Genomic DNA, 22,654 nt, shown 5'->3' with positions numbered 1-22,654 from the left:
CTCTGTCTCAAAAAATAAAGATAAAAAAAAATAAAAATAAGTTCTGAATCCAGAGAATCTCAAGCAATTAAGACTGGCAACTCAGAATCAGACATACATTTTTAATAAATTTCATGGCTAAAGAAAATTAAGAAAGGGAATCATTATTTCACCCCCTGCCCGTGTAGGGGCAGGACTCCATTGGGAGGTTGTCTACAATCTGGGCCTGGGTAATATCCTGGGATCACAGTCCAACAAGGATCTCATCCGAAACCGTGGATGGGTCTTTTCACTTCCCACTAAACACGCTCATCTAACTCATGATTTCTCCAGGGACAAGTCAATGAATCACTTTAAAAGATGGCCATTCTTCTAATGATAATCAAACTTTCTGCAAAAAGAAAATTTAAGGCCAAAGTGTTATCATGCCTTCCTCAGAAATCAGAACCACCCTTTCACTAATATGAGCAGTGTAGAGACCACCCTAGGAACTTTGCCAGAACAATCACTGCAGTGGGAGGGATGCAGGAAAATTCTTCAGCCTTCCTGCCATCTCGGCTCTGCGGAAACATCTCAGCTTCTATGCAGTCTGGCCAAGGGCATCCTTCTTATCAAAAAAGCATTCTCCAAGCCCACAGACTTAAATATTTTCTCGCCATCTAGGAGAACAAACTATCCCCAAAATGTATGCGAGGTTTTAAAATCAGGAATGGCTAAAAATTAGAAATCAGTACAGGCAGAACTTGAAAAAAAAAAAAAAAACCACTGGTAGCCAGTTTTTCAGTTAAATATATTGACTTTGTAGGATATAAAGTAAAATGCAATAAATAAAATGAGTATCATGATATGGTTTGGTTCTGTGTCTCCACCAAATCTCATGTTCAATTGTAACCCCCAGTGTTGGGGGTGGGGCCTGGTGGGAGGTGACAGGATCATGGGGGTGGCCCTTCATGAAAGGCTTAGCACCATCCCGTTGGTGCTGTTCTCATGATAGTGAGTGAGTGAGTTATCCTGAGATCTGGTTTTTAAAAGTATGTAGTATGCACCTCCTCCTCTGATATGGTTTGGCTGTGTCCCCACCCAAATCTCATCTTGAATTGTACTCCCATAATTCCCATGTGTTGTAGGAGGGACCCAGTGGGAGATAATTTGAATCATGGGGGTGGTTTTCCCCATACTCTTCTCATGGTAGTAAATACGTCTCATGAGATCAGATGGTTTTATCAGGGGTTTCCACTTTTGCATCTTCCTGATTTTCTCTTGCTGCTGCCATGTAAGAAGTGCTTTTCACCTCCCGCCATGATTTTGAGGCCTCCCCAGCCATGTGGAACTGTAAGTCCAATTAAACCTCTTTTTCTTCCCCGTCTCGTGTATGTCTTTATCAGCAGTGCGAAAATGGACTAATACACCCTCCCTCTCTCTTGCTCCTGCTCTGGCCATGTAAGATATATGTGATTCCCCTTCGCCTTCTACCATAATTGTAAGTTTCCTGAGGCCTTCCAGAAGCCAAGCAGATGCCAGCATCATACTACCTGTACAGCCCGTGGAAGTGTGAGACAATTAAACTTCTTTTCTTTATAAATTACCCAGTCTCAGGTATTTCTTTATAGCAGTGTGAGAATGGACTAATACATATCATTTGGTAAAATTTTTGTGACAGTGTTCTTGAGAGTTGCAATCCTAGTTTAAATTATTTGAATTCTTACTGTCAAATGACAGCATATGACTAGTTTTTAAAAGAATGCAATGTAAGACATGATTAAAAAAACATAATTAAAATATTAGTAAACTGATACTAATAAGCTATTAGTAGTAACTTAATTTGGACCACTGGAACCAAATTAACAAGGAAATTTATACAGTGCTGCATATTCTAAATGACATGAACCTTTACTTTTTTTAAAAAAGCAAAATATTAAATATATTGCATTGAGAACTAATTAAAATTTGAAATGGAAAACTGGCAATATACTTCAGGGATAGATCTAGAATATCCAGAATTTACAGGAAAAAAAAAATAAAAGAAAACAGTGATAGGTACAATGGATTTTGGAATTACTAAAGTTCAAGAGTCATAAGCAAAGATCCTAATTTTATATCAATTGCTTTGGCATAATTAAAATTACATGGATATCCAATTTCTCTAAAGCTGACTTTTCTTACATGTTCAGAATTTCAATGGACTTCTTCCTTTCTTGGGTTTGATTTTTCAAATATAAATGTATATTGTGCCAAGATGGAGTCTGAAAGCTGTTTTGTGTGCAGGTGACATGGCAACAAGGAAGTGGAGGGAGGAATGCAGGAAGTGGACCAGCATTTATTGGCAGCTACCATCAAAGAGGCACTGCCCCGAGGTATCATCTCAGTCATTCCTCCCAACAGCCTTGCTCCCAATTTACCCACAAAGAAATTGGGAATCTTATTAATTAATCAGAGAGCTTATTTCCTCAAAGTCACACAGCCTGTAAGTGCAATGCAATTAAGAATTTTTTTTTTTTTTTTTTTTTTGAGATGGAGTTTCGCTTTTGGTGCCCAGGCTGGAGTGCGATCTCAGCTCACCATAACCTCCATCTCCTGGGTTCAAGCAATTCTCCTGCCTCAGCCTCCTGAGTAGCTGGGATTACAGGCATGCGCCACCATGCCCGGCTAATTTTGTATTTTTAGTAGAGACGGGGTTTCTCCATGTTGGTCAGGCTGGTCTCGAACTCCCCACCGCAGGTGATCCGCCTGCCTCAGCCTCCCAAAGTGCTGGGATTACAGGCGTAAGCCACCGCATCCGGCCAAGAATTTGTTTTACACAAACAGCTCCCTTCTCCTTGAGTTAGGTTAATCCTGACTCCAAAGTCCATGTTCTTTCCACTACATTTTTTTTTTATTTTTTGAGATGGAGCTTTGCTCTTGCTGCCCAGGCTGGAGTGCAATGGTGTGATCTCGGCTCACTGCAACCTCTGCCTCTTGGATTCAAGCGATTCTCCTGCCCCAGCCTCCCAAGTAGCTGGGATTACAGGTGCCTGCCACCATGCCCGGCTAACTTTTGTATTTTTAATAGAGATGAGGTTTCATTATGTTGCTCAGGCTGGTCTCGAACTCCTGACTTCAAGTGATCCACTGGCCTCGGCCTTCCAAAGTGCTGGGATTACAGGCATGAGCCACACCACACCCAGCCTCCAGTAAGTTCTAATGTCTCCCTTCAGAGCCATACGAGGGAAAGTCTCAAGGTCCCTCGGGACCCCCAGCACATCAGCATCCCAGGGCTCTTCCCCTCTTCCACACTAAATAGAATTACATTAGCTTAAAATGATGCTATAAATTACTCTGAGCCACAGAGTTGCTGTTTTGATACTGTTTTCTGAGCCTAAGACGGAAGACCAGCTTCTCCTTGGTACCATTTGTTACATCAGTAAATAAGTCCTAATATTTAGGGTACAAAATGATTTTGCTTATGATGAAATCTGCTGTTTAGCAAGCAGGGCACTACAAGAGCAGTGCGTAGTTTTTTCATTTGAAATAATTTTTTTAGGCCAGACATGGTGGTTTTCCACCAGTAATCTCAGCACTTTTTGGAGGTGGAGGCAGGAGGACCACTTGAGGCCGGGAGTTCAAGACCAGCCTGGGCAACACAGTGAGAACCCTGCCTCAACAACAACAACAAAAATTGTTTTAATTAGCTGAGGAGGGAGGATTGCTTGAGCCCAGGAGTTTGAGGCTATGATCGTGCCACTGTACTCTAGCCTGGGCAACAGAGCAAGACTTTTTCTAAGAAATAGGTTTTTTTGGTTGTCTTTTTTTTTTTTTTTAAAGTAGTTACTCTTACAGCTAGAAAACAAAATGTTGAAATTTCCTTGTCTTAAAATCTAAACATTGGACTCATGCAATAGTAGAATGAACAGAACCAACTAGCTGGGTATAATTGTTTTCTGAGCTCTGTGTCTGGGATATTAGCCATCAGGAAAATCTCTCCTAGGATTACGTATTCCATAAAATGTCTCTACAGAATTACCTCATCATAAATCACAACATCCCATCTATTTTTACGGGGGGAAGGAGGAGGGACTCTGTACCATGAAGGTAAGAATAAAAATTTCATTATAAAACTCTGTCTTCACCCAGCCACAAGTTTATTAAAAGTTCTTCTTCTCATCTTAAGTTTAAATAAGAGCTCTTTTCTTTTTAATATTTCAAAAAGTTTATTCATTTCTTTACAGTAGTGGGATTATGAAAAAAAGAGGGGAAAAAAAACCTTTCTCCATTATTCCTAGATCAAATTTTCATACTAAACCAAGTTGCTAAAATTAAAACTTGTAGACTATTTAGAAATGTGCTATTATGGGTAGCACCACCCCGAAACTGTTCATCTGTTTCATCAACATAGCATTTCTCATCTTCATCTCAATGACCACCTAGTTGGGCCCATTTTTTTTTCTTTTCTTTTTTTTTGAGAAGGAGTCTCGCTCTTGTCATCCAGGCTGGAGTGCAATGGTGCAATCTCGGCTCACTGCAACCTCCACCTCCTGGGTTCAAGCCATTCTCCTGCCTCAGCTTCCCGAGTAGCTGGTATTACAGGCACCTGTCACCAAGCCCAGCTAATTTTTTTGTATTTTTAATAGAGACAAGAGTTTCACCATGTTGGCCACGCTAGGTCTCAAACTCCTGACCTCAGGTGATCCGCCTGCCTCGGCCTCCCAAAGTGTTAGGATTACAGGCTTGAGCCACTGTGCCTGGCCATCAGCCCCATCTTTAAGTGGGAGACAAATTCAAGGAAATGTTTCTAAACATGCCACTAACTTAAAACTACAAGCAGAGTACAATTTTGAGTCATGCTTATTAACTTGTCAAACACTCAATATTCACAGAGTTAGCCAGGCCCAATGGCTCATGCCCGTAATCCTAGCACTCTGGGAGGCCGAGGCGGGTGGGTCACTTGAGGTCAGGAGTTCGAAACCAACCTGGCAAACATGGTGCATCTACACTTCTACTAAAAATACAAAAAAAAAAAAATTAGCCCGGCGTGGTGACAGGGACCTGTAATCCTAGCTACTTGGGAGGCTGAGGTAGGAGAATCACTTGAACCCAGAAGGTGGAGGTTGCAGTGAGCCAAGATCACACCCACTGCACTAAAGTCAGGGTGACAGAGCAAGACTCTGTCTCCAAAAAAAAAAAAAATTTCAGAGTGGTTACTAAGCGTCAGGTACTATTCTGGACACTGGGCATTCAAAAATCAACAAGAAAACTATTAGAGTTGGGCCAGATAAGTTTCAAATACATTCTACTTATAGAATCATTTTAAAATACACAGATCATCCCTGATTTACAGCCTTTTCACTTACTATTTTTCCACTTTATGATGGTGGGAAAGGGACATGCATTCAGTAGAAACTGTGCTTTAAATTTTGATCTTTTCCCGGGCCAGCTGTACAAAGAACAAGGCTGTCTTGAGGCGCTGGCCAGCAGTGACAGCAAATCGTGGTTTCCGGTCAGCCATGCAATCACGAGGCCAAACAACCAATACTCTACAGCGTACTGTGCTGCCAGCATTTTTGGACGTTGTTTTCTGTTTTCACATCCCATCCTGGCTACAAATGCCCATTTTTTACTAATGATATTTTCAACTTCTGATGGGTTTATCTGTGCATAACCCCAAGGTCAGTCGAAGAACATCTGTAACGCCTTGGTCTTTTTTTCCCCCAGAGAATCATTACATTGATATCTAATATTTCAGGGAATACTTTTTTCAAAAATAAGGGTCCTAAAAGGAAACCTTATTAAAAATAAAGCACTTTCACTAACAAAATATATGTCACTGTCATATAACCACAGAGCTCAAAGAGATTCCAGAACATCAAAGTAGACTCCTATCTCCAGCCATGACTGCCAAAACTGTCCTACATGAAAACCTTAATAAAACACAGCAAGTAAATATTACAGCAAAGCAGCATTCATTTACAAGAAACAAATGTTGGAACTGATTTTCCTAATCTGACTGGGATTCTGAACAGAGGAAGCCCTGTCCACTATTAATAGGTTAGGCATTGTTTTTTTTTTTTTTTCCAGGGGAAAAAAAGTTATATGAATAAATTACACATATTTTTAAAATGTTATTTAGCACATGCTTTCTGTTTGTTAAAAAGAGCCATTAGGGCCACAGCTCTTAATGCCTCTTTCCTTGGACTCTGTTCCATTCCACCCTCTCCAGCCCCCAGGGGGTTTTTAATCTGATCGGTCAATTTTGGCATGAGCTACATTTCCTAGAGAGGAGGGTCAGTAACAACCTCTGGCTAGGGCTCATGGTTTTATGGAGCTGCCTACAAGGTTTCAAGATTTCAACCTCAAGTATGGTCCTGGTGGAGGAGAAGGAGAGCAGAGGCTGCCAACCTTGGTGCATGTTCTGCCCAGCTTTAGGGATAAAAGCTGCCCCTGTCCTCCAGCCCAGCTCAGCACAGTCCTCTCTTCCACACAAACATTTGGAGGCCAAAGCCAGAAGGAATCAGGAAGAGGGGCTCTCCGCTGCCTCCCTGTGCCATCGTCTCTGGCTCACCTGTGCTACTCAGGGACTTGCTGAGGGCCTGGGTGTGCTCCAAGGCTTTCTTAGCCTCAGTCCTTCTACGAACCGGAAAAAGGAACCCACTCTGGGCCGGCTCCTGCTGGACCTGGGGCTGCTGGCTGCCCTGTTGCGGGCACTGCTTGGGCTGCCCCCAAAGTGGGCCTGGTGTGGTCTTGAGTATTCCTGGATACCTTGGCAAAATGCCATCAAATAGCAGGACCAATCCTACAACAGTTTCTGCATCTAGTGGTGATTTTCCTACTGTTCTGAGATGACTCTGGGGCTCCAAGGATGTGCTTCATGGGTCAATGCAAGAGGAAATCAGGGAGACACACAGGCTGATCCTATTCCCATCCCTTCCAACAATCCGGCGCTCATCTGCTTTTACATAGTGAGATTCCACGAAGATTTCTTTGGAAGAAAGGGTTTTACTAATTTTTAAGAAACTGTGAAAACCGCTATTTCTAGTTTACCTCACACACATACAAATCATCTACTTGAGGTCACAACTGACCTGACTGCTAGAGGCCAGTAGGGGGCACTTCACTGTGGGAGCAGACACCTCAACCGCCATCTTGGTCTCTCTTTGCTCAACAGCGTGGTTCTATCAGGTAGCCCACAGTCTAAGTTTCCTACCCTATATGTTAATGTTGACAACTGCTAACATTTCAGAAACATACCCCTTAGGAAAAGGTTAACATTTCTTCGAACGATCTGACCTAATCAGTGGCTCAACACCAATGTGAAGACATTTACCTGACAGGAAGTCATGGGAGCAGTTGAGAACAGTAGTTCCTGGTTGTATCCAAGTAAGGGGAATCTCTTCTGGCTTAGGTGAGCCTAGGACCACAATGTCAGCCTCGTGAAGCTAAAAGGAGAAAGAAAAAAACACGCACATCTTGATCTGAGGCATAAAGACACAAGTAACCACTGATGTCAAATGAGTTCCACACAATCCCAGATCCACAGCTTTGTTCCAAGCTGCTGACAAGGATGGAATTGCTTTACTAATTCCTTTCAAGCATGTATTAATACAAACAGAAAATGATTATCATATCCTAGAAAGAAAAGAAAATAGGACTTAAAAAATGTCTTCAGGGTAGTCACTTCAGCATACATACTGCATGGAGTATTATCATTTACATGTTTTCACCACTAACTATAATATCAAGAAAAAGGATGGGGTAGCCGGGCACAGTGGCTCACACCTGTAATCCCAGCACTTAGGGAGGCCGAGGCAGGTGGATCACGAGGTCAGGAGTTCGAGACCAGACTGGCCAACATGGTAAAACCCTGTCTCTACTAAAAATACAAAAATTAGCCAGGCGTGCTGGTGGGGGCCTGTAATCTCAGCTACTCAGGAGGCTGTGGCACGAGAATCACTTGAACCCAGGAGGCAGAGGTTGCAGTGAGCCAAGATCACACCACTGCACTCCAACGACAGAGCGAGACCCTGTCTCAAAAAAAAGAGGAAAACAAGGGCGAAGGCCATGAGGTCTGGCTCACACAGTGGGCTTGCTGGCCTGTATAATGGCACCATCACAATGAGACCCCTATAGAACTGTTACTATACCCATGAAAGGGCTTTCATGAGCTTGAGAAAGAATTTCATTTTCTTTGAGGCCTTGGTTAGTCTCTTGTCCAACCATTCATTTTTTTGCCCTAAGAAAGTAGAAAGAATGCAACCACTCCAACAAAATGCATTGATCGTGTCCATCCTATTTGCATTTTGATCATCCAGTGCGGGAGGAACATGTCTGGTAGGAAGTTGACATTAAGACAAAAAAGGTAGGCAAAGAGCTTGGCTTTGACTTTAACCAAAGAATGACCAGCTAGCTCCCCAGGCCCTACTGAGCAACTGATGATTTCAAACCGGATCCCTATGCAGAGGGAGGGGTGAATAGGAATATTAGACTTGCAGAAGAGAATAGCTATAATTGTACAGGTCAGCTAGGTGTTGTAAGTATTACATCATTGAATATTCCAAATGAGTGAGATTGGTGTTACTATGCTCATTTAACAGACAAGGAAACTGGGGCTCTCAGACATAAACAGCTCTACGGTATGTCCTGTGTCTCCTAGTGAATTCAGTCTTAGAGAATCTAGTGAACCTAGGCAGAAAGAGGGCGACTGATGGTCTCTTCCCCTACTGTCTTTCCTGTGTATTTTGATGTCCTGCAACTAACCACAGAGTCTCTGGGGTCAAACAGACAGAGGGGCAGATTACGAAACACAAAAGCATCCCCAGTGTCACTACCCCCACCAAACCACCAAATAAACGTGTTGGGGACACCCTTATCCATTCTCAGCTTAGACAGGCTGATCATTAAAGATCCTGTAGAAGAACCAGGACAGCTCCTCAGCCTGAGGACTTTTAACACTATTTGGGCAAAAGGGTGCATCAGGTGATGCCTTTTAGAAATCTTGGGACAAGAGATGGTAATGGGAGCAAACCCATGACAGTCCTACCTGGTTTATGAACAGAAAAGCCAAGATCAAGGGCAGATCCAAGTCCCCTGACAGAGGAGCATGATAAAAATGTAAATGCATGTCTTTTCACAGAGCTGACAAAGTCAACTTTTAAAAGCTAATACCTTGGAAATATTTGATCAATTTTACCATGTAAATAGGGAAAAGTGTATTAACACTCATTGATTATCCATTAATAAGCCAAACAGTATTCCCTGCTTTTCAGCTTCTGGCTGTATGAATCTACTGTATTAATCATCTTCAAAAGAAAAGAGAAAGCCCTACTAAAACCTTTGCCGAGGCCAGACCCGTTGGCTCATGCTGCCATGCTGGGTAATCCCAGCGCTTTGGGAGGCCGGGGTGGGAAGACTGCTTGAGCCCAAAAGTTTGAGAACAGCTTGGGCAACATAGGAAGGCCCTGTCTCTACAAAAATAAAATAAAATAAAAATTAGCCAGGTGTGGTGAGGCATGCCTGTGGTCCTAGCTACTTGGGAGGTTGAGGTGGAAGGATCGCTGGAGCCCAGGAGGTCATGGCTGCAGTGAGCTGTGATCGAGCCACTTCACTCCAGCCTGGGCAACAGGGCAAGACCCTGTCTCAAAAACAAAACAAAATCAAAAACAAAACACATTTGCTAAATAACCATTCTTCTGTGCCACAGGGCCAAAATACCACTAAACCTCACTAAGAACTTTGCAGCCAAATGAGAATCACTTGAACCTGGGAGGCAGAGGTTGCAGTGAAGCCAAGATTGCACCACTGCACTCCAGCCTGGGCGACGGAGCAAGACTCTGTCTCAAAAAAAAAAAAAAAAAAGAATTTTGCAGCCAATATCACCAGCAATCTAGTCCCTTAAGCCACCTATGATCTCTACAGATCTGAAAAACAGCTAGAGTTCCAGGTAATAGTATATTTAGGGAGAAAGAAATGTTCTAGTGGAAAGAGGATTTTAAACATCTGTATAAAAAATTTTATTTCTTCATTTATATATAGTACTGTCAAAAATTCAACCACAGTAATCCTCAAGAGAAATACAAATGTTTAAGCTTTGTCGCAGTTCTGCAGATAAGAAACGCCATTTTGCTAGATTTTCAGGCAGAATAGCAGCAAAACCAGAACATGGTAAAACAACTGTAAAAAGGAGGTTAATATGAACAAGGCTGAAATGTTCATTTTGGAGAAAGCCAAGGATCACAGGTTCACACAAGTCCCCTAAGAACAGTTAGTTTCCTACACGTGGTGTCTTTGATACAACCTGTTCTTTTCATTACCTATAAATCTTGGAAATCTCATTCTGACCCCTCAACTCCATACCTACACACAACTGTAAAGTGGGCTGTGCTCACTTTACACAACTGGGGAACAGCTAATTCCACAGAGAAAACACAAAACCTCCTCCCTTAGCAATGATTGCATCGTAGATGTTAATTCTTTCTGGAAAGGAAAAGTGCTAGATGCTTAAATCAGTAAATAGCCTGCCCAGGACAAGGGAAGATTTTAATGAGCTAAAATTCAAGGAAAATTATCATCTCACTTGTTCCTATTTTCCTCCTCCCAAATGGGAGAGACCCTGGCCAAAGCTTGGCTTAAAACTCTATCTCATAACAAATTATTGCTTTCTCTGCTGAGACTTGAGTGGAGCAGCTTAAAGCAAACCACCACACTCCCCAGGCAGACAACTGAATTTTAAACAATAGTAAGACACAGATATGCAGACACTTAACAGGGAGCATGTAAGGGTGCAGTAGTTTAGATAACATGAAGACGAATTTTCTCAAAGTCATGAATTTTTAAGCTGGAGGGACAAGCATCTGAATATAAAGAGATGGGGAAAAGGGAGGACAGATGAGATTTGGAAAGTTATACAGAATATTATAATTTTGTATTTAGCAAATAAAATGCATTAAAATGTTTTAAACTAAATACAGCACTACCCTCTTGACTAGAAGACAGTATGTATCTTCTGCTATCAATGCGTTTTGAAACAGTTCATATCATATGAGAATCTGAGGTATGAGATCTGTATATATTTCAAAATCCAGAATGGGTAAAAAAAAAAGATATTTTCTAAAGAATTGTGGTTTATATCACTTGAGACCTATGAAAACTGTTTCTATGTCCTTCAAATGTTACCAACACAGTTCAGAAAACCAAGTTAAATTCCTCATGAGGGTCAGCTGAATAAAAAAGAAAGAAAACAATGTTCAAAATGATGAACATTACTTTAAAAAATTAACAGGTAGGTTCTTTGTCCAGCAAGGATGTGCTTCTGAAATTACAATAACTAAAGACATTGGCATTCTCAACTAATGCCTGAGTGATGGCCAGTTAATGGTCAGACACAGAGAACAGAGCAGGGTCTGGAGGGCAGGGAGGGGGCTCTACCACACTGAGGTGGTCCCTTGCTTGATTTTCACTCTCAGTGAACTGGGACACACTGTAGTTTATGTAGTTTATGTGTGCCCAGTTAAGTGGCTTTATGGGTTACATTATGCTCCACGGCAGATTCTTCACAAGGCTTTATTTAATTAATTAATTTATTTTTGGAGACGGGGTCTCACTCTGTCCTCTAGGCTGGAATGCAGTGGCACTGCAGTCTCAGCTCACTGCAGCCCTGACTCCTGGGCTTAAGCGATCCTCCCACCTCAGCCTCCAAGTAGCGGGGACTATAGATGTGCTTCACCATGCCCAGTTCATTTTGTTTTTTAAATATTTTTTGTAGAGACAGGGTTTCACCATGTTGCCCAGGCTGGTCTTGAGTTCCTGGGCTCAAGTGATCTGCTCGACTGGGCCTTCCAAAGTGTTGGGATTACAGGCGTGAGCCACTGTGCCACATGCTTTATGATCAGACAGGGCATGTCCATGAAAATCTTAGGTAGTAAGGGGACTCCTAGACTACCTTGTGGCAAAGTTTCTATAAAGAGTTAGATGTCACTTTTCTAAGAAAAACATCACTTTTATCAGATGTCAAAATGTGTGCACTTTTTCTTTTCTTTTTTTTTTTTTGAGACGAGTCTCACTCTGTCGTCCAGGCTGGAGTGCAGTGGCGCGATCCCGGCTCACTGCAAGCTCCACTCCTGGGTTCATGCCATTCTCCTGCCTCAGCCTCCCGAGTAGCTGGGACTACAGGCACCTGCCACCATGCCTGGCTAATTTTTTGTATTTTCAGTAGAGACAGGGTTTCACCATGTTAGCCAGGATGGTCTCAATCTCCTGACCTCGTGATCTGCCCGCCTCGGCCTCCCAAAGAGCTGGGATTACAGGCGTGAGCCACCGCGTCCGGCCGCACTTTTTCTTAATATAGAAAAGAAGCTGTCAGGTTGGGCTACAGTATGTGGCTCACACAGTCAGATGTGTTTTAGGAAGATTCCTCTGGAAGCTGGATTGAGAATGCCTTAGAAGGGGTAGGAGGAAAAGCAAGATACTGAGATCTCCTGGAAGAGGCGTCTGCAGGAAGCTGGGTGCCCGGGTCTGGAACTGAGAATGGCCTGGGAGCATGCGGATGCGGGTCGGGACACACAGCATTTAGGTGATGGTTAAAATCAGAAGTGTGGATTCCCCAGGGGAAACTGGCAGAATGGGAAGGAAAGCAGGTTAACAGACATCCTTGGGGAGCACTAATCTTAAATGGTTAGAGATAACGAACAGATGATGGAGACCATCATGTCCTGGTGGCTCAGGAGCTAGGAAGGGCAGGAAGGGGCATTTTCATTCAGGCTAAGGGAAAAGGGTGTGGCCAACAAGTTTATATGACAGCTGTGGTCAAGCAAGATAAAAGCAAAAAATACACTTTTGGCAATTAGGAACTACCGGTGACTCACTTTTGGCAATTAGGAACTACTGGTGACTTTGCTACAGAAACAGGCATTAGGAACCATGCCTAATACAGTCCTGCCATTACTGTAGACTGTGTTGTCTGCAAATGGAGATTTCATTCAGGCAGACTGTTTCATAAGCAGATGCCTTGTTTATTCATTTATATATATAAAATATAAATACAAAATATATAATATATAATATCATATAAAAATATATATATATCTATTTTTTTTTAGATGGAATCTCACTCTGTGGCCCAGGCTGGAGTGCAGTGGTGCAATCTCAGCTCGCTGCAACCTCTGCCTCCTGGGTTCAACGATTCTCCTGTCTCAGCCTCCTGAGTAGCTGGGATTACAGGCGCATGCCACCACACCCAGCTAATTTTTGTATTTTTAGTAGAGATGGGGTTTCCCCATGTTGGTCAGGCTGGTCTCAAACTCCTGACCTCATGATCCGCCTGCCTCGGCCTCCCAAAGTGCTGGGATTACAGGCCTGAGCCACTGCACCCAGCCTATGCATTAATTTTTTTTAACTCTGAATGTCTAACTTTGTATTTGAAATTAAATGAACGTTGATCATAAGATTATTGCTTTGTAGCTATGAATCTGTATCTACCTTTCCCCTGCAGTATTAAAACATACCATTAAATAGGAATGTTAAAATAATAGTGTAACTACTCTAAACTAAGAACATCAAACCATCTTCATTCAGATGTTGTCATACTTTGGCAAGATAAGGGGATGACAATTGCAGCAAAAGGTATTTTACCCACTTCACGTCCACCCAGTGATCTCATCCTGGGAGAATTTTTTTCCTTTCAGGAATTGGGTGTGTTTCTTTTATTTCCACTCTCATCTGTGATTAGTAGAACAAATTATTGGCTTTTAAAATTTTAAGACATTTCTTATGATTATTTCATAAATCAAAATGACTACAAGCCAAATGGACATCTGGGAATTAGGATTACAGCATTTTTCTACCAAACTTTTCCCCTGAAAAATAATAAATGACCTTCCTTTTTCTAAATGTTCCTAAGTTCACCTCTGACTTCACCATTCAACTTAATTTACTGCTCAACATATGAGAAGAAAATATCAAAGATATTTAGTTGTGTCCAAAATGCTGGAAAAGACAATTCCTCTGGAAGTAAGCTTCACACTTAAAAAAGTCATGACAGATGATAAAAGGAAAAATGCAGCACCATTCTGGGAATGGATATACTTTAATGACTCATCAAAAATAATTCCCTTCCACAGGAGAATCACTTCAACCTGGGAGGCAGAGCTTGCAGTGAGCCTAGATCACGCGCCTGCACTCCAGCCTGGTGACAGAACGAGACTCCGTCTCAAAAAGAAAATAATAATAATAATAATAATAATAATAATTATTATTATTATTATAATTATTATCTTCCCTATACTTTAGGAAAAACATAAAATTCAAACGTGGGGCTAAGAAAGAGAATGTGTATGTAGATGGGGGGTGGTAACGGGAAGTTTCCTTCACATGACAAAGACTTAGAACCAAAATACCTTATTTTGGTTCCTCTAGTACAAAATTAACGAAATGCTCAAGTTGCAGTTCTCAGGGCAACACCAGGCAAGTCAGGCTCCTAGACGAACAGCAGCCCCGAGGATTTATGCTCATGCTGCAGCCACAAACTTTCATCCATACAGCGTCTTCATATTCATGCAAACTGCCGTTGCAGGAGAAAATTCTGCTTTGCATTTCCTGACATTTATGGTTTTCAGTTCTGAGCCTCACATTGCACACAGACAGATTTCTGCATTCCGTTTCCTTTGAGAAACTCTCCGGGCTTCCGCTGCCTCCTTTGAAAAGTGAGGAATTGAGGCGCAGTGGGGAGAGCACCATGAGTGGAGTCCTGCGACCTGCGTTCAAGTCCAGACACTGCTCCTTGCCAGTGACAATCAGGGTCAAGGCTCTCTGGTGAGTATAACGTCCAGTTTGCAGGGTTGCTGGGTGAATGCGAGGCATATATGAAAAGCCATGAAAAGGAAATCTCCACACAATTATAAGGTGCTTCATTGTTATAGGTTATGTTTAAGACGTTCCCATTAAAAGATTCTAATACTGGCCAGGCGTGGTGGCTCATGCCTGTAATCCCTGCACTTTGGGAGGCCGAGGTGGGTGGATCACCTGAGGTCAGGAGTTCGAGACCAGCCTGACCAACATGGAGAAACTCTGTGCCTCCTAAAAATACAAAATTAGCTGGGCGTGGTGGCGCATGCTTGTAATCCCAGCTACTCAGGAGGCTGAGGCAGGAGAATCATTTGAACCTGGGAGGCGGAGATTGTGGTGAGCTGAGATTGAACCATTGCACTCCAGCCTGGGCGAGAAGAGCAAAACTCTGTCTCAAAAAAATTTTTTTTTTAAATTCTAATTCCACGTCCTTAAAAAGCATTCACATTGGAGAAGGGGTGGAAAAGGAAGCCAGACTCTGCTGATAGTGCAGAAAAGCAAATGGGAGATGACCTGCTGCCAGTGGGCTGAAGGTGATGCTTCCTGCCTGTTCTTTGTGGGACACAGGCCTGCAGCCCTTCTTCCAGAATTGGGGTAGGCTCTCTTTTGTGCAGTATACACTTCACTGGCCCCTGATGACCACAAAGATTTATTTGTGGTTGGCCACAGGTGACTACAAAGTAACACAAGCGTCATGGAGGCTGAAACTTACCCCATAGCTAAGAAGTGCATTAAAGCTCCAGACGAAGTTTCCCACAGAAAAATCGGAAAGCAAGTCAATATGATTCCACTGTAGTGGAACTGGCTTCGCAACCCCATGACCCTAACACCGTTTATACTATTATATCTATGAGAAAATACATTCCATGTTCAGACCAACCTTCAAACATTTAGAACATAATCCAATGAGACTGAAATTAGAATATTTTGCCTAATAAGGTACAGGAAGGGCATCATAAAAGGGAGGTAATGTCGGGAAAACTGGAGATAGATAGTGTTTTAATTATGTTTTTACTCACATATTTGATATAACGACAATACATCATTTCTTCTCAATCTTAATTTCTCAGCTTAAATTCTGAACCACCTAAGACCAATCAGTCTGTTAATTACATGGGCCCACCCCCCTCCACCGGCTTTTTTTTAGATGGAGTCTCACTCTATTGCCCAGGCTGGAGTGCAGTGGCGCGATCTCGGCTCACTGCAAGCTCCGCCTCCTGGGTTCATGCCGTTCTTCTGCCTCAGCCTCCCGAGTAGCAGAGACTTCAGGTGCCCGCCACCACACCCTGCTAATTTTGTTTTTGTACTTTTTTTTTTTAGTAGAGACAGGGTTTCACCGTGTTAGCCAGGATGGTCTCGATTCCTGACCTCGTGATCCACCTGCCTTGGCCTCCCAAAGTGCTGGGGTTACAGGTGTGAGCCACCACGCCCGCCACACAGCCCCTTCTTGGTCTCATGCCCATTAGTTTGAATATATCGTCTCACAAATCCTTCCCTCAACACTGCTAAGTATAATGGCATAAAGTCTAATAAAGTTTTTTTGGCTTTCTAAAAAGTTCTATTTACCTTCTTCCTTGGTATTAACAAATAGAGCAATGATCAGACAGAAGCAAGAGGGGAAAGTGGTGAGCTGACCCCCTAAATCTGTCAAACAAAGCTCAGGGGCCAACACTATTCAGTGCACTTAATTCCACACTACTGATGACCTGGGCTACTGATGACCTCAGCCACTCGCTAAGTACGAGGCTGTGATGCCCAGGAGGGTCCAGTGCTTTTTTCTCCATCTCACCCACAGCAGGCAGGGGAGGGGATGAACTCACATAACCGAGGCTGTCTTGTGTGTCCATCCCTGCCCTCTCCGAAGGTGCTCACCATCCCCTCTGAAAGGGGAGCCTGGATAGCTGATGATGAGCCCCAGGCCTCAGGGAGGGGACAGCATTCACTCTACTTCAGCTCAACTCTCTTAACAAGTATGGCTCTGGGATTACAAACATCAAAATAAAATAAGAGTGAATTCAACACAAGTCGAATGTCTAGGGTCTTGGTCTCGCTTATCTGAGGTGGCAGGTGCTTTTTGGTTTTCAAGATTAGAGATTAGACTTTATGTGATGATCTGGAATAAGAGCTGACATAGGACAGTGTTAAAAACACAGGCTGTTTTGCCACCTCTACCATTTTTTAATCACATGATCTTTGCAAAGTCTCCTCTCTAAGCCTCAGTTTCCTCATCTGTAATGTGGGGAGGATGATAGTCCTGCCTAACAGAATAAGTGTGAAGACCACTGAGATAACAGGAGTACAAGACAGTGCCTGGTTCACAGTAGCCATTCTGTCAATTAACATTGTCTGTCATTACTGTCACCATAGCACATTACTGCTTTAAGTGCATTCCATCCTGTTAAAAGGAGAATTGTCATGTAACTCACTAATGTAGTGCAGTTTAAAAGCTAGAGTTCCTTCCTTCTCCTGTTTGGGACAGACATTATTCTTTTTTTAAGAAGTCATCCTTTCACATGTATAATACAAGTACATTTAGAATTTTCCAATTCACTTTTAAAAGTCTTTCATGAGCCATGCCATGCACTAAATTTAAACCGAAAAGGACTTTGTAATAGTTCAGCTTTGTTCAAAAAAAAAAAAAAAAAAAAAAAAACACACAAAAAACCCTAGACACTTTGATCCTTCAAAGGTGAAAGACCTATATTTTTTCCTTCTGTGAATACCAGTTTTGAGGGTTTCTGTGCTCAGGAGGAGAGGGAGAAATGAGATCCTCTGAGAAAAACAAAATAAAACGGTTCTCTGATTTCTAGGTTATTTCTTCGGCATGCAGCTGAGGTTTACCTCATCTCCCAGCTGGAGACCATTTCAGCATTGTCCAGCTGTGCCCTAACCACAGGTTCAGAGGAGACTCCCGAGGGAGCAGGGCCCTGCCGTACCTGCCCACCTCTCCCTTCCGTGCAGAGGGCACCACTCCACCTTGTAAACACCAAATGCAAAACCGCACCCACTTCAGACTGGTTTTGGCATCAGAGTGAAATCATCGGGGTCAGGAAGAGGTTACCTCCAAATCTAGGCTCATTCCTGACAGTGAAACCAACAGTGTCATTCCCCTGCAGGGCCCAGGACGCTGGGTGTGGGGGCCTGCGTTTGGGTGGAGGAAAGGCAGGGGGTTCCCTAGCCCTGCCCAAAAACACTAGCTCCAGTGCCTTGGCTTCCTGACACGTGACACTCCACAGCATATGGCTAATTTGGACAAATGCCCAGGCGTTCTTCCCCTCCCCACCTCTAGGGTCTCCGTGGAAATGCTCAATGCATCTCCAAGCCTGGAAAAGATGCTCAGAAACAGAACAGGAAATTTATTCTCAATTTTCAACCGTACACCTCAACGGGCGTAAGTTACAAAGCTACCAAACACAGAAGTCTATTCTGGTTTCTGTGGAACCCTAAGAAGTTCAATTCTTCATGCTCAGGCTCCGTGGAGATTTTATACCTAATCAGTGTCCACAGAATATCCTTCCGTTTAGACAGACGGACAGAGAAAGGATCAATTTCTATTTGTAACTAACTGGATATAACTATTCTTTAAACCTACAGAGCCTGAAAGTAGTAACTGGCCCACCAGGGATCTCCAGCCGACATGTTTGGAAGTAGAGTGACTTCCAAGTAACAAGACGCATGGGAAGGAAGAGGTCCACAGCTTTGGAGGAAGGGAGTCTGTGACATCACTTAAAGTTGATAATAATCTACTGAGGACTGGAAGATGAGCCTGACTGGGCAAAGCTGGGCACCTGCTCTGGTTAGTCCCTCCTCTCTCTGGAACGTTGTCTCATGGTAGTCTTGCTTTTGGTTTCACTCCCTTAGCCAATATTCTGCTGGGAGACCTCACAGACAGAGAGCTGGAGACACTCTCTCCTTCCCCCACCCACACAATGGAAGCATGTGATACCAGGCTTCCAGTGAAGGACCCTAAGTCACACTATTTTACTAGTATATCTACTTACGATTTGAGTGATTTGCCTAACTGACCCACATTTGCCTAATTGACCCATATATTTCTTTTCCTCCAGCCTGCACTCCAGGTTGGAGTGCGGTGGTGCAATCTCAGCTCACTGCAACCTCGACCTCCCCAGATTCAGGTGATCATCCCACCTCAGCCTCCAATGTACCTGGGACTACAGCCACCACGCCTGGCTAATTTTTGTACTTTTTTAGAGATGGAGTTTCGCCATGTTGCCAGGCTGGTCTCAAACTCCTGGGCTCAAGCAATCTGCCCTCCTCAGCCTCCCAGAGTGCTGGGATTACAGGCGTGAACCACTGCACCCGGCCCACATTAGCATTTAATTCCATTCCCACAACTGCCCCATAAAGTAGGGAGTATTATGATTACCTTTCTACGCGAGGAAACAGGCTCAGAGCAGCAACAGCTAAGGCTTGAGCCCAGAGCTGTGTGTCCCCAAAGCCTATGCTCTACTGTTTAATGAGAACACAAATGTTGTGCCGGACTGGAAACCTTCAAAGGCAGTTTCTAGTGGCTGCAGCAGGCTGCCTGATAACCGGAAGGTCAGCCCACACCAGTAAGACTACCTGTAGTTTAAGAGATGGTAGATAGAACTCTAGTGTTACACAGTCACACCCGATGCCCAAACCTTTCACCCTCAGCTTTGGAAATCTCTAGCCAGATGTCCCACAGCAGGTATGTGTTGAGGGGATGGGGGGGTCTTGTTCCATGTCAGGTACAAATAAGCACAACAGAAATGCCCGTCAAAGATAACGTCCTTCTACTTAGTAGCCATAATCCTAAACTTATTCTCTTTTTTCCTTAACTCTTTTACCATTGCCAATAAGGAGAAGTTAAATAGATTATAATCTTAAAATGCACTTTTATTCTTGGTTGATTAAGCTGGGCAACAAAAATCCCCATCTGGGCCAGGCACAGTGGCTCAGGCCTATAATTCCAGCACTTTGAGAGGGCCATGTGGGTGGATCACTTGAGGTCAGGAGTTCGAGACCAGCCTGGCCAACATGGCGAAACTCCATCTCTACTAAAAATATAAAAATTAGCCAGGCATGGTGGTGCTCGCCTGTAATCCCAGCTACTCAGGTGGCTGAGGCATGAGAATCTCTTGAACCCATGAGGCAGAGGTTGTAGTGAGCCGAGATCGCGCCACTGCACTCCAGCCTGGGTAACAGAGTGAGCCTCTGTCTCAAGGGGAAAAAAATCCCTATCTGTTGTTAAAATTTTTACTTCCAGTGTTTTTCACAGTGAAGCTTTTCCAAGGGTGTGCCAGGTGTCCTGTCCTGATTGGGTGCCCCAGGACACTAACCCATGCCTAGGTGGCTTTTTGCACCACTGTCGCCTCCAGACAGCCATTGAGTGGTACAATCCACATATTACCATGTCTCCATATTACCACGACTCCAAGGAAGGCTAGAATTCCTACTCAGGAAATGAATGGCAAGGGGTTTCTGCCCCATACATTCTTCTTGTAAAAATACAACAACAGAATAGTGACAATTCAAACGTCAGGCAGACACAGGGAGGCATATGGGTTACGGGGAAGTATGTGGCTAATGAAAGACTAGCTGCTAACATGAAAGACACAGGCTGTCATTTGTGGTGGGACAGGAGCCTGATGTAGGTAGGTAGGCCAGGTAGAGGGGGACAAGTATGGGGCGGGGCTATGAACATTTCTTCCCATATTTTTGGCTACAAAGATGAAGCAATAATAAGAATGAAAGTTGATAGCCTCTAACATTCGCAATGGTGCCACTATAAATACCAAGGACTTAGGGAAAAAAACGTGTGTGCAACATCAACTATGAAAGAGAACCTTCTGGTCCATATGAAAACAAGAATGTTACCCAATGACCAGATTCTCCAGAAAGTGAAGCCACTTAATCGTTCTGAAAGTTCGGATGAGATTCATCCCAAAGTACAGAGACGAGGTGATTTATTCCCGTAATAAAAAAGTACTTTGAAAAGTGTCTTTGTTTTTCAAAAATACAGATACAACTAGCAAAAGTATCTGTGACAGCTGCGAAAACATTCAATTGCCAAGGAAGGTATTTTCTCTCTTCACCACAGCTGTTCAGTGCAGGGCACGGTTTATTTTCCTCTTCCACTGAGCTTCCAAATCAAAATTTCTGGGCTCTCAAGTGCAAAATATTGCCCTTGAATTTTCTTGGATAGGCTGCCACCATGTGGTGACTGCTAAAAACGCACACAGGTTCAGGTTTCATTGCAAGGCTGCCTTCCTGAGCTGTCTTAACCCAAGCATTACATAAATTAGATCCACCTGCCATGCAAAGATTCCAAATCTGCTGAGACACCTGGCTTCCCTGGCACAATTACAATTTACTCCTCATTTCCATTCTCACCCTGCAACATGAGGAACATGTATTTTTAGATCACATTCTGTAGTTACTGATTGTACTTAATGCATTCATTTAAAACTTCACTTTGCTTTAGATCTGTGAGCTGTACCATCATTTTTTAAAATGAAAAACAATCATTTCAGACATAAAAATGGAAAACAATAACCTAACATACCTAGACAACACCTATTGCCCAGTTTAAGAAAAAAGGCATGAAGGTGTCTAGGTTTCCTTTCCATCTATATCCACACCCTTGCCTCAATAAATGCTTTTCGGATTTGGTTCGTAGTTTGCATTATTTCTTTATATTTTTACTTCATTTGCATGGAATCCTAATATATATATTAGGATTATATAATTAACACGTAATAATATAATATATATTATATATAATCCTAATATATATATTAAACAGTGATCTAAATGTCCTGACCTAAATATATATATTAAGATTCTATACATATAAGGATTATATATAATACATATTATATGTATGTATGTATTAGATTACATATATATATGTTGTGTTGCTTTCAGACACATATAAATGGTGTCGTATGAAATACATCCTTCTGCAACTTGGGTTTTTGTTCACTGAACAGTGTTTTAAAAAATTCTTCCAGCCTGGGCGCGGTAGCTCATGCCTGTAATCTCAGCATTTTGGGAGGTCGAGGTGGGTGGATCACCTGAGGTCAGGAGTTCCAGACCAGCCTGGCCAACATGGTGAAACCCTGTCTCTACTAAAAATACAAAAATTAGCTGGGCATGGTGGCGCACACCTGTAGTCCCAGCTACTCAGGAGGCTGAGGCAGAAGAATCACTTGAACCCAGGAGACAGAGGTTGCAGTGAGCCGAGTTCGCCCCACTGCACTGCAGCCTGGGGGATAGAGGGAGACTTCGTCTCAAAAAAACAAACAAACAAAAAACAAAACAAAAAAACATGTTGCTGTCTACAGCTCTAGTTTATTAATTTTCACTGCTTGTATATCATTGTTTTATGAACTATGTCTATGCATACTCTACATGCAACTATACTGATTTATCCATTCACCCTGATGGGCATTTAGATCACTGTTTAAATACTTGTTGTGGTGCACTTGGTTTTTCAAGTGGCCTGCTTGGCTCTCTTCCAAGTTATACTTTCCTTCTTTCCTTTCCTTACTGTTCTAGAGCTTTTTGCTAGACTTTCCATCCTGCTCTGAAACTTGCCTCAGTCTCTCCTTCTGCCTTATGGCCCTCAGTCCAATTCTTTCTTCCGAGGAGGCAAGAGCTGAAGTTGCTGCAGAACTGTACAGATACACCAGCACGAACTCGGGATAACTCGAATAGCTGCCACCGGTAACATATTTGGTGCGCGTGACTCAGATACATTCCCTAGTGGTCATCAAGCTCCAGAAGATGCTCAGGGAGGGATACTGTCCTCTCAATATTCAATAGTCACCGTTCCACAGGGGACCGCTGGCCTGCCCATCAGTGAAGGCGAAATCCTGCC

General features: G+C 43.0%; 1 protein-coding gene across 9 annotated transcripts in view; it reads right to left on the bottom strand.

Moving 5' to 3' along the window:
* Window positions 1-22,654, bottom strand: part of MTHFD1L (methylenetetrahydrofolate dehydrogenase (NADP+ dependent) 1 like) — a 236,490-nt gene that overhangs the window by 188,885 nt on the left and 24,951 nt on the right. For all 9 annotated transcript variants that reach the window (XM_031012156.3, XM_031012157.3, XM_055390853.2 and 6 more), the window contains exon 8: window positions 7,277-7,388. In XM_031012156.3, coding sequence (XP_030868016.2) covers window positions 7,277-7,388 — 112 coding nt within the window. The remainder of the gene's footprint in view (window positions 1-7,276; window positions 7,389-22,654) is intronic.

This window comes from Gorilla gorilla, chromosome 5, assembly GCF_029281585.2.
Source record: "Gorilla gorilla gorilla isolate KB3781 chromosome 5, NHGRI_mGorGor1-v2.1_pri, whole genome shotgun sequence".
In the NCBI taxonomy this organism is placed as follows: Eukaryota; Metazoa; Chordata; class Mammalia; order Primates; family Hominidae; genus Gorilla; species Gorilla gorilla.
Note: the sequence above shows the minus strand (reverse complement) of the source record. Positions and strands in the feature narration are given on the sequence as shown.